The following is a 13,109-nucleotide window of genomic DNA, read 5'->3' as shown; positions in this document are numbered from 1 at the left end:
GCTCGGTCTACCCATTATCTATGATATCTCCGCGCGCAGCTATACGCTACGCGCTTTGATTCATGATTGTCACGTGCAGCAACGGATCTATTGCTTTTGCCATTCGAGCGTTTCCAATGACTAAGACTCCGCGATACCTTGTCGATAAACCGTTAAACCACTAGTCTTACCAATTTTTCCGGATTACATTTAAAGGGCTTAAAAATACAACAGCATTTTAATGTTGCTCCTTTTCAACTCGAGCGATTGACGTCCACACTGTGTTCTGATATTTTCGCTTATTCAGGACAATAATTTGTTATATTTTTAACGATTTGTTAAGAATAGTTTTTTGAAGGCAAAGCTATTTTTGAAAAACTTCAATGGAATGACTTTCGTACTCCAAAGCAACTTGCAGCGTAATAATAACGGAGCTTTTAATCAACAGCATAAGACAGTAAACGATGTTCGCGCGCGAGAGAAAGAGACTCAAGCGCTTATAACATGCACGAGGCAACTTTCGGCGCGATTCTTCATGAATCCGATTACATCAATTTCCGTAAAATATAATAATTTACAAGCTGATGCACGCGTACTTCGACGAAAATTCCACTTGACAGTATATGCTCGAAGCTTGTTATCTCAAGTTTCTCTCTTTCCTCCATTATATATCGCATCTTCTCAATCTCACACGAATTTACCGAAAAAGAAAAAAGATTAAAAAGACGCCCCGGTTCCGCGAAAATAGGAAGAGTTGAGAAAACAAACAGATCTTTCAGACAGGCAGACGAAAAGATAAATGGCGCGGCTTGGCTGTATCAATTCATTAGCGCATTACGTTTAAAATAAAAAGTGCACAAACCGCGTATCCGAAGCACGCAGGACGAGAGAAAGAGAAAGAGAGAGAGAGAAAGAGAGACGATCTCTCAACCGGTTTTGCATTTGCATTCGAAATCTTGGCTTGTCTTGGCCCCAAGTCTGATCACCCGTCTAGCAACGCGACCTTCACAGTTATTTGCAGCTCGCGCTAACACTTCGCCATCGCTTTTAGATACTTGCAGCTATTGCTGCTTCTTCAACGGTGCCGTTCTTTTTTTCATTCTAAGATCAATACAATGTACTCTTTGCTACTCTGCATCCACTTACTTACCTTTATTCTTTGCTTCTGTACTGCGTTGACGTTTTCCTTGATCAACGCATAAGGTAAAGATGAGCAAAACTAGAGAGCGAATTTTATTTTATTCGACGCAAGTACCATTGGTTTTTGAATCTACTTTTTGATAAACTGGCAGTTGATATCTTAATTATCGAACACTTCAATGATTTTTGCGGTTTTTAAAACATTGTTACATTGTGCGTAAATGTACAATTTATTTGCAATTTACAAACAAGATCGTATATAAAGTTGCAACTTCAAGCTGAGTACATGTAGTAGAAATATTCATGATTAATCAATCGTTGTTATACTGTCAAGACAAACGAAAAAGAAAATAATGGAAGTTGTAAAATAAATATGGCATCATTTATATGCAACAATAAATATTATTGAACAATGTGCAATTATGCGCATCTAAAAATATTTTCGTCTCGTTCACCTTGAGGAAATAATTTAAAGTAACGAAACCTGTTAATGGAATCATTGATTTTTTTACGATATATTTATTAATATTTACTCGAGATTTATTCTAATTTAATGGAAACTACCAAATAACAGCCATTGAAAAGTTTTATTATCAGCCATCAATACGTCACGGTAGTAAATAATCAAAATAAAAAAACGACGACATGGATGAGGTCAAGGAGCCAAGGATAACGTTTAGAGAATGATAAAGTCTTAGTTATTAGTTTATAACATATATATTTATTTGAGCTTTAATTGCATTTTAAAATACAACCGAAATAATTAAATAATGACAAATCTGGTAAAATGGTTTTTCAAGAGTCGCGTATACATGATGCATATCTTTGTGGTTCAATGTGTATAGGTACGCTCGTGTACAGTTTTCGCATCGTATTTTTTGCTTTCGTTATACCTTCACGTTTTCATTTTTTTTTGTATGTATCCATAATGTTCTGTTGTGTAAGAGCGTGTGTGAAATTTGCGCGCACACGCGCGTGGTGGTGTCTGTGTTTTTTTTTTAATATGTCTAAACGCAACTTGTCCTCGTTTCATCGTATGTAATAACGCGTACACTCGTTCATTCGCTCTTTCGCACTCTTTCAGTCTCGCACGCGCGTGGGCGCGTGTTTGATGCTTCTTTTTTAAAATGTTCATCCTCATACATGCACTCAGCAGTCGTATATAATTACAATAATAATATTAATTATTATTATTATATCGATAAATACTTTTTAAAGTCCGCGATGGAAGAATTAGAGTTTACAAGAAATACGTATACAAGTGTGTGAGTTTTTTTATCAATCCTCTTCAGTTTAACTCGCTTACTTTTTTTTTGGCGATCGCTTCGCATAAGTATGCCATACGTTAAATTTAAATCCAATTGAGCCTTTTTTTCGTCTATCAACTACCGACCGTTCACACGAGCTGCTATATCACTTTCTTTCCTCCTTTATCACCTCGTACGCTACTGTGTTTATTTTTTGTGTTTCACATTTTCTCGCTCGCACTCTCGCACAGAGATTTTATCACTGTATCTCTCTTTCTCGCACAGATCCTCGCTGTTTCTTATTTCTCTTATTAATTATATACTTCAATGTAGTCAATCAATAATATACACAATATATATCGCGATAATTCGAATGATAATCAATGATTAGTATTTTACACGTTGAAATGCGACGCGTTCAGTGTTGCTCACTCGGGGATGCGCGATAATAAATATTATTTGTAAAAACAAAGAAAATTTACAATGGTCTTATCTTTCACGACACGACACTTTTTCTTTTTCCTGTCTTTTCTCTATATTTCCTATTATAGCTTATCAGTTTGCCTTTAATACTGGCTCGCGTGAAAATTTCGCACGCGTTTCACAAGGAAATTCGATATTGCACCGCATGTGTCGTGTAAGCGCAATACAAGTTTTCGCTCCTCGCCGCGCAGTCTCACTCTCGTTTTGTGTGTATGTAGTTTTTTTTTTCTCATTTTTATTTTCTTTGTTTTGAATATGCTAAAACACATCGGCCGCGTTGAGGAGGAAAATACTTGGCCGTCGCGGGTGACCAGTCCCGCGACGGATTACAATTATCAACAAAGAGATTCCTATACAATGGCGGGCTCTACTCTAGACTTTTTAACTAATCAGCTATGGACTTAATTGCTAAAGGTATACATGCTTACGAATGCGACGGTGAGTGCAGGTGATCAAATGCCGCGATCTCGGCGGTTAACGAAATCGAAGCTTTCGATAATCTTTTTAGTGCGTTATTTACTGAATACTTTATTACGAGAATCTCTTTTTGTGTTTTTTTTTTTAATGTTTTTCCGTTTCTTTTAGCATAATCGAAGTCTCTTTGATAACGAAGATAAATTTTTATTATGTCTCTTCGTAGGCTATTTAGATAAGACAACTATGTTATCTCATTTTTAAAACGATGCGCCAGTCGATTTCGCGAATCACCGAGATCAGTCGGCACTTTTGACGTATATCAATTAGTTGCATCTTAAGTATCTATATTTTTTAAATCACCTGCGGACTCTCGTTAGCAAAACGCAAAAAATTTTCATCTTAAGTATTTGTATTTCATATTATAAAATCACATACTTGGCCGCGCGCCGAGTCCCGTGTTAAGCGACTCAGCGGTGCTGCGAGATATGGTGGCATCACAATGAAAAGTCAATCTCGTCTCTACTATCTATTTGCGCCCTCGGCGATCGTCATTACGCCGGTGTCGCCTCTTGTGCCTTCCCTTCATGTTGTATTTTGATTCTATTCGCGACGCGGATTCATTTTTGATTCTCAAATATTTTTTTGTTTCTACATAGATCTCTAATAACTTTACTTTAGTGCGTTAACTATAATTGCTTGCTTTTTTTAGTAAATCTGTAGTTTCGAAACGAGTGAGAAATATTTTTGGATCTTCTGCCCACAATAATATTTGCATCTATAGTAAAGAAGAAGTTGTCGCCGTTTGCATTAAAAAATGAAAGACGGAAGACAAAGGCTACTCAGTAAATTGACCCAGGAATGACAAGACGCGAATGACGGTTCATGATCCGTAATAATGGTATCTGATTGAATTGCCAGAAATACTCAGCTATGTTTAAATCGAACTACGAACATTTCGAATCATCGAAAGGGCCTTATACAACGAGTACGAGAATTTCCACGAAATGAGTACGGTGCTTTTTTTTATTCTTTATTGTTAATAAAACGAAAAAGTACGATGATCAGCCCTTTCGACTTTGTCAACTTGGATCCCATCATCATGTAACCATAACCGTTGGCACGATGTATACGCGGACTGAAGCCCTCTAAATAGAAAAAATCACGCTCTTCGAGCACTATTCTGTCTGTTTGTCTGTCGTTACAATATAGATACACTTATGTACAAGTGGCACCGCTACTTACGGGACTCGGACTATACGTATTTGCTAGACAACTGCTTGGCCAGCTCCGTATACTTGAGAAATTTCGAATGGGGACTCTCTTCAAGAGGCGAGCTTGTCGGCTGCGAAGGGCTACCGTTCGCTTGGGGAATGGGTGGCGACTTGTTGCGTTGCGACGACGGCGGTGACGTCGAGCTGCGACTCGCTCCACTGGATGCTGCCTGGCCGCTCACCGACGCACCACCCGATCGGCCGATAGTCAATGGATCAGGGATCACGCCGTCTTTGACAAAATGCATCTTAGATAAATGATGCCTATAAGCACCTTTTGAGATGAAGGGCGTATCGCAGAACGCGCACTTCATGATGGAGTCGGCGGTGACAATTGCATCGTTACATGCCCAACTAAAGGCAAGAATAGCTCCTGGTGTTGGACCTGTTGCTCCCGCTGCACCGGCAACTGGACCACCACCCGGGCCAAGATTTGCACTGGAAGCGGAACCTGATCTACTGCTACCTCCTCCGGAGGATCCTCGCGTTTCCGTTTTATCGCAAAGCTTTTGCAAAGCAGCTAGTGGGTGACTGCTGGTTTTCCGTCCCTGGCCGTCAGTGGCATTGTTGCTGGTCGTATTTCCGCCTCCCGAAAGACTGTCAAACATCGAGGATAAAGCACCAAGACTACTGGACGCTTTGTTATCTGGAGTACCTCGTGGGGTGATAGACCTGTCGCTGCTCGTTGGACTGCTGGTACTGTTACGACAAGGACTACGGGCCAGTTGTTCGACTTGACTCAAAGGCCTTGGTGTTGGAGGATTCATTTGAGGTGACATTACGTCTTTTCGTTCCTCTGACGTTTCTCGAACTCTACTACTGCTTCGTCTGCGATTAAACGTTTCTGATTCATCTTCTTCTCTGGTATCGTCAACTTCTTTTTTCACCACGACGTCCCTCTCAGGATGATCATTCTCATTACTAGCAGACGTTTCGACATCTTCGTCCCTTGGTTCCTTTTTAACCACGATTGATTCTTCCTCTTCGGACTCCTCGTTTGTAGGGTGGCGACCTTGCTTATCGGGCGTCGATCGCGGATGATGCGAAAGTGTTGAAGATGTTGATAGTCTGTCGTGAGCAGTGGATAGGTCTATCCTTCTTTCTGGCGTCATGGTATCAGTTCTTCCGCTACCTCGTTCTGATACAGAACTCGATTCACTTCCACTTCTTTCTCGACGTGACGCATTAAAATGTTGCTGCTGATATGATCGCAGGAGGTTCATGGTTTGAGGATCGACTAGTGGTTTTGTATAATCTACACTTTCATCGATACCAAGTCTTTTAAGAATACTTGAACCAATCGGTGCTCCAGGTTGAGCGTGATGCATTCCTACTCCACCGTGTCGGATCCGCGAGTCGAAGCTTTTCTCGATAAGCTTTTCGATAGCATTAAGTACAGATGGGGACGAGGTTCCACCACTTGATTCATTAAGCGTAGGTGTTGGAGTCTCTTTGCCGGGTGTCGTTGCATCACTGGCTGATGATGGTGAACGATGATGTCTCGATGAAATGGACGAAGTCTCCTCGTTGACGCTCTTGCGGCCGGATTCTCCAGGAGGTAATGTGGGCGGTAAATGATTTGACATTAAAGCGTTTTTTAGAAAGTTCCGCTGGTTCACTCCAAGGGCTCCCGCACCAATGCATTGACGTATATGTTCCACAAAGATTGTCGTCTCAATTTTATCACCACATTTTTCACAAGTAATCCTTCCAGCGTGCTTGCCCAATGCTAACGCAGCAGCTCCAGCATCGCCATTTTTGAATTCATTTTGTGCTCGCTCAAGTTCCAAAAGTTTTCTCACCGGCAGCGATTTTTTCCTTTTCTCTCGCGTTTGTCTTCTACGCCCACCACTTTCAGTGATTGACCTCATGATGTGTTCCTTGTAGTGGCTATTCTTCACCATGTGATTGCTGAGCTCTTTTAACGAACTGAAGGCCTGATCACAGACTTTGCAAGTAAGAACAGCACTCACATGACTGCTGGTTGCACCAGCTCCGGGGCCTGCACTTGGTCCGTGAGGTCCGGAACCACTGCCCGGTGTAGCACCACCACCGCCGCCACCGCCGCCGCCACCACCACCACCGCCGCCGCCACTTCCTCCACTACTTCCCGTGTTTCCGCCAGATCCACCACTGCTTCCGCCTTTGCTCTCGTCCGAGGATTTCCAAGAGATTATCTGCTCTTGCGAAATGATGTTGGTGTAGTGCTGAGTTTGTTGCATGTGCGATGTCATCTCCGCGAGGGATCGAAAACTCTGGCCACACCACATACACTTCAGAATTTGCCTTGTCTGTTCTGCGCCCTTTCCCAGCCAGACGTCCTGACCTCGTACGAGCTTTCTCGGCAAAGGCATCGTCTCCTTTATCAAGAGATTGAGTTCTGAGGGACTCTGCTTGTTGTTTGTCGAATTATTGTTACCGCCGCCTACACTCGACGACGATTGCGGCGGCTGAGGTGGAGTCGGAGGGATGGAGGGCTGATGTGGTGTTGGCGTATGCAATCCACCTGCGGGTGGTACTGGCATGTTGACACCACAATGTTTAGCTTCTTTCATGTGCGTCGTCATCGCGGCCAAAGTTGGGAAACTCTGTTTGCACCAAACGCACTTCAGTACATCCTTCGCCTGATCAGCACCCTTGTTGAGCCAGTGGGACTGCCAAGCACTGTGCCGGCTACCAGACGTAACCGATCCACCGCCCGCACTTCCACCACCAGCTGCACCCGCTCTAAATAAATCTTCGCCGCCAAGTTTGCTGAGCTCGCTCATCTTCTCGAGAGCTTTCGTGGCTTCGCTAGGCTGGAAGGACTTGTCCAGAGCAGGTGGCTTTATTTTACCATTCCACAGCTGGTGATCGACGACACCGGCACCACTTTTCGGTGATAGTTGCTGCTGACTAGTTGCTGCCGCCGCGACGGCCGCGGCAAAGTACGGGAAATGCGACGCCACGACCGGCGATGTCCACGGCGAGACAACGTTCCTCGCGTACGGCGATGCTTCTGGATGTACCGCGGCTTGTCGCGACGACTTGCGCGGTGGCGGAGGTGGTGAATCCTCGGGGACAGGCCGCTTTCGACTCGACACCGAAAGGTCGAGTGGACCGTTGTTCGTTTCCGTCGATGAGGATGGTGTGGGTGGCTTGCTGAGATTCAAAATTTGCTCTTCTTCATCCTCTTCCGTCGACGATGCCTTTCGGGTGCTAAAGTCTAGCACGGTAGGTAAAGGAGTCGCGCTAGGAGACACGTCACCCCCGCTTTGAGGCGATACGTGCAAACCTGGAGTGGCTGCGGGTGGCGAACACGAGGATGAAACCAATGGCGATACAGAGCTTCGCGATAATGGTGAATGTCCGAGCAAGAGACGCTGATGCGTCTGCTGGAGGTAGGCTGCCATCATGGCTGCGGACTGGGGAGGTAAGAGCGGATGCACGCCTAAAGGTAGCGGCACGATGCTGCCTGGAGGGCTTATGGGGCTTGAACTACTCCGGGTTGCCGGCGGTGGGGGACTACCGGTTGCTGGACCGGATGATTCCCGCGAGTCTCTCGATGGACACCGCGGACTCATTGGCTCCCTGAAACAGAAAAAATTATAATTACTATTTTCTATCATTCCAACTGTTTTCAATTACATACGTATATATTATTTTATAATATAATAATGATTGTGATGAAAAGAACAATAGGTCAATATTCAAGGATATTAACTCGATGATATTCAATCCTATCCTGCATGGATAAGCGATGGAAGGTCATACGGCGTGTCAGCTTGTCTTGCGAGCGAACAAGATTCCTCTCTAGCAACTTAATAGTCGTTAATCATCGGGCAAACCGATAAATTTTCGTGTAATCGATTTACACCTAACGCCGGCGTGTTGTGACACTAATATTTCATGACCTTCGGCCGAGTGTTTAACTCGACTACGTTTTATAAGTTGTTCATTCACTGCTGCCAGTAGGAAATCGACATCAATGTAAAAGAAATAAAACATTACAAAACGATTTTCAAGAAAACAGAGGCAGAGCGCACACAGCATGAATATTCATTGCGTACGATCAAGCTGTTCTCACAATTTACATTTAATTGCTTTCGTCAAAGTTTTCTGAGTTGGTCTCACGCTTGCGCGTTGAAAGCGGTTTCTTATTCAGCGCTGATCTTGAGTGTGCTGTTAGAGAGCCAAGGAAAAAGTAGAAGCTTTTTTGCATTTTAATTGGTCGGTGACAGTTTCGAAAAATGTATGTTGATCAAAGTTAATGGAAGATAAAAGAATCATTTGACTCTGGAAAGTAGGTTACATAAATGTCTATATGTCTGTGATACGTAGCCTACAGAAATGACAAGATGTTAACGTTGACATGTCGATGAAAAATAAATTTGAATCGATACCAGTTGTTACGAGAATACACGAGCATCGATCAATAAGTTGGAAGATAGATAAAGTTATTTCGAAGCGATCAATTATAAAATAAAAAAAAAAAAGAAACATTGTTGCTAGATTTAGATTAAAAATTTAACAATCAGTGAATATACCACGATGCACAGTATACGTCAAAGAAGAGTCGACTACCTGTGCTCGCGTAGTAGCCGTAGCGACAGCGGCAGCAGCGCTCGGATGCATAGGCGCACGTGGAGTCGAACTCTCTTTCTCCTACGCACGAACCAACCAGAAAGGGAGAGAGAGGGGCACGATACGGCGGCAGTTAAAGGACGTACGAGGAACTCTCGTCGCAGTCTGTCGACGGCTCGTTCGTAACTGACTGAATGAGAGAATCAGAGAGCTGAGCCGGGAGAGCGATGCGTGTACTGAACGGCGCGAGGAGGGGAGAGGGGGCAGGGGAAGCTTTTTGGACGTGCTATGTACTGTTGCTGATGTAGGAGAAGGAGTGGGGCGAGTGCGGACGAGGGTGCGCTGCTCTGACGTGGATGCACTGCGCACCAGATACTATATATTAGTGCACTACACCAGATCTCTCTCTCTCTCTCTCTCTCTCTCTCTTGACTCGCGATTGCGTTGAGGGGGTGCTGGTGGGGAAGCACGCGCCAGCGGGACATTGCGATAGATTGTGTGTGGGTTACTCTGTATAGCCAGTTGTGTAAATGGTTTCTTTTTATTCTTGTTGTATCGCGATGGTGAGTAATCTAAAAAACTTTCTATGTGTTTAATGTAGTGAAAACTAAAATAATTTGATCGAAGATTCAGTAACTGCTGGATGGAAGAGTTATCCTCCTGGGGATAGCGACTAGATTTGTTTTCACTTATTTCGATTTATTTTGAACGACCAGTAAATTTTATTTCAGTTATATTTTAATTGAAAAAAGCTCTTGTACCGTCGAAAAAAATGTCAAATTTTGACTAAAATTTATATCTTGTCAACTTGAAAATTTTCGTTTACAATGCTATAAATCTTGTCTTTGTCCAACTGAAGTGCTCGCTCTACAAATATAACTTCATATTCTCGTGAGTTACTGCAAAAGTTCAAAATTGAAAGCTTTCCAACTGGACTATACATTTCCTTAAGTTGAAGCTTACTTTGCTAGTTTTTATGGATGTGAATTACCAGATGAAAGCATTTTACGGCTTTCAATAACAGTAAAGCGCTACTCTTGTAAATATTCGATAATACTTAGCTGAGTTTCAATAAAGTGTGCCGAATATGAGAAAAATGTTATCGCAGCGAGTTGATTGCATACGCATATACGTATAGCACGGTCTGTTGCAATGCCAACAAATTGCAGGCATCTTAGAGGATACAAATAAAAAGAAAAGAGAGGGAGAGAGAGAGAGAGAGAGAGAGAGAGAGAGAGAGAGAGAGAGAGAGAGATAGAGAGACGAAGCCGAAGAAAACTAATAAAAGGACGGCGACGTCCGCGCGCAGAGGACGACAGCGAGCAGCAGCAGCAGCACGTGTGCGTGTAAAATAAGCAAGGCGCGCAATACTCGGGCTCCCTTGCGCCGACTGATCGAGAAAAGGCGCTCCAAACACTCGCGCGCGCTCCTATCTCTATTAGCCAAGTGACGCCGCGATATCAGCCGCCTGACACCGTCGGCTTATTTGCCCCTGCCGCGAGGGGAAGGCGATTTGTTGCCGCGTTTGCTGCCGCCAAGATCAAAGACTCGTTTTCTCCGAAGGTGTTGCCGGAGGATATATGATTTCCACGAGAGATCGTAAAGCGCGCAAGCAGGTGAGGCAACAGGAAGTCTTTCTTGGTTTTGCCAACCACCGCGATACATTCGATTTGCTAGGATTGTAGGTCAAGGAGCGCGCGCTTTTAGATGTGCGCGATAATTTTGCAAAGATACCGGCGAAGGAAGTGATGTATTGTATAGGTTCCTCCTGTGTGCTCCCAGGCTTATCGTTTATGAGGAGAGCAAGCAAACCGCTCGAGATATCTTTTTACGACATCTCAAAATTTATTAAATGGTTTTTTCAAACAGCGCAAATCTGATTATAAATATCGCGCGACAAGCAGCAGCGTGACAGATAATGGCTGGCTGAAATATCAGCAAATTGAAAATACCGAATGAACGTTGTGCTTGATAATAGCGAGAGGTGTTCTCACCTGTCCGGGGGCCCAGTATCCCTGAGTGCAGCGGGATTAAGCCTGGCGGCCGGATCGTTTGGTTGTGTGGGTTGATCGTCGTCGTCGTCCTCGTCGCTAGCCTCGCCGTCGTCGGCACCAGTGGGCCCACCGGCGCTGCCCCTTTCGCCGGGACTAATCGGACCATCCTCGTCCGCGCAATCACCTTCCTCACCTTGGAGGTCTGTGCCGGGGCCTGAGCTTTCGACACCGTCCTCCCCTGCAACAATCATCAGAGAACGGCAACTTTCAGTCGCAGAGAAACTCGAGCGAGACGGTTAAATTTCTGACTGTTTCGGCAGCGAACTGGGCTGTCGAAAAGAGCAGAGACGCCCGAAAGACAATGGGCTACCTATCGCTTCATTTATCGGCTGCTACTCCGACGCCAGTAAGATTCTCGCGGGAGGCGCACGGAAACCCCTTTGTTGGTTCTGCCACCTCGCAGTTTTAATCAAATCATTTCCAAGGCGACCTGACAGCCCTGCCGCTGTGTTTTGTCACGTTCGGGAGATTTCATCTGCCGTATACCCGCGCCGATTCTATCGAGCGGTACTTATGCGTATATGCCTCCGTCCGCTCGCCATATGCTACTCGTTAACATAAGTGTTTTATGGTGTCTTACACTTGTTACGATAAGCAGCTACTTATTCACTATTCGAGCCCATAACTTTTTCCATGTTCGTTTTTTTCTGCTCTCGCGCTCTCGATACATACGACCGAGAGCACGCTCGCGTACCTACGATTTCGGACGTGACGTGGGGGAGCCGTTTATCATTTACGCGCGGGAGAACGAGAGACTCCCGCCGAGAAAGAGCAAGTGTTCAAAGTGTACGAATGCGGGCTCTCGCTCGCAAGCGATGCCTTTTAATTCCCGTGAGGGGAGTTGCCATAGTTTCTGAGTTATTGTCGCTCGCGATGAATTATTTGTCAAAGCTTGCGAGAGCATCTTTGCGCAAATGGAGGTACGCTTCGTTATGCGAAAATATGAATTCAATAATTTATTAGGCCTTCGTAAGGACAATTCTTCAAATCGCACGTGTGCAAGCGAGCGTGCGCTGCGATAATGAAGCGATCAAGGCTCCTCGTTAGACTTGCGGCCAGAGCGAAAGCGTTAAATAAACGAGTGGCAAGCAGCACCGGCTCTGGCTCGACTTTTCTCCCCGTCAGCGTTGCCACCTCGGCATGGCAAATCCTCCCACGCGAAGACGTCCCCCGGCGTGTGTATGCGTGTGCTGTGTGCTGGCCTCTCGCTGGTCAGCGGAGCCTTGCAGATTTATGGAGTGGAGTAGCGCGTTCGCGTCATCGTGATCTCGGGATCCCTAAATACTTCTTTTCTACCTTTTCTTTTGCCACGGTGATTTACTCTTGGCGAAAGAAAGGCGAACGTATATGTATACGCGTATGTGTATATGTGTATACGTGCAACGCGAAATAAGGAAGGAGAAGGGAGACAGGTGCTCGATGCAAATAAGCGACGCGAGGACTCTCGCTCGTTCGCTCGAGCACGCGCCATCTTGTTATGCGTCCGGGAGTGGGGTGTCGTCCTACCTTTACCGACTGGCCAACCAACGTAGATCGTTTGTTTCTTAAAACTCTTCACGGCGAGCAAGCGAAGGGGGAGAGAAAGGAGATCGCACATTGATCCGCGAGGGAGCATCGGCAACTAATTACGCAGATTTATGTCCCCATTGTCCATTGTCTCCACTCGCACCCTGGAGAGAAACAGAGAGAGAGAGAGAGCGAGAGAGGCGACTCTCCGGTCCTCCTTTTTCTCTCTGGCTCTTTCTCTCGGAGAGAAAACTCTTAGATAAGCAACGCGGAATCCGTAAGCAGTACTACCGTGTTTCGCAAGGCCGCCAAGCCCCGCCCGCCGGCCGCACGTAAGTCTATACACATGCATTGGCCGAGAGAGAGGCTCTTTGAGGATCAGCGGGGGAAATCGGGTTTTTTAATGCATTTACTTAGCCACGCACGTATACGTGCCGATGTATTGAGAC

At 45.0% G+C, this 13,109-nt stretch overlaps 1 protein-coding gene across 3 annotated transcripts in view; it reads right to left on the bottom strand.

Moving 5' to 3' along the window:
• Positions 1-1,852: 1,852 nt before the first annotated feature.
• Positions 1,853-13,109, bottom strand: part of LOC131671912 (protein tiptop) — a 115,897-nt gene continuing 104,640 nt past the window's right edge. For all 3 annotated transcript variants that reach the window (XM_058948710.1, XM_058948711.1, XM_058948712.1), the window contains exons 3-4: positions 11,095-11,332; positions 1,853-8,107 (exon numbers count right to left, since the gene is read on the bottom strand). In XM_058948710.1, coding sequence (XP_058804693.1) covers positions 4,519-8,107; positions 11,095-11,332 — 3,827 coding nt within the window. In that variant the 3' untranslated portion in view covers positions 1,853-4,518. The remainder of the gene's footprint in view (positions 8,108-11,094; positions 11,333-13,109) is intronic.

The sequence above is a fragment of the Phymastichus coffea genome, unplaced genomic scaffold, assembly GCF_024137745.1.
Source record: "Phymastichus coffea isolate CEN01 unplaced genomic scaffold, Cenicafe_Pcof_1.1 PCOF00138, whole genome shotgun sequence".
NCBI classification, from domain to species: Eukaryota; Metazoa; Arthropoda; class Insecta; order Hymenoptera; family Eulophidae; genus Phymastichus; species Phymastichus coffea.
Note: the sequence above shows the minus strand (reverse complement) of the source record. Positions and strands in the feature narration are given on the sequence as shown.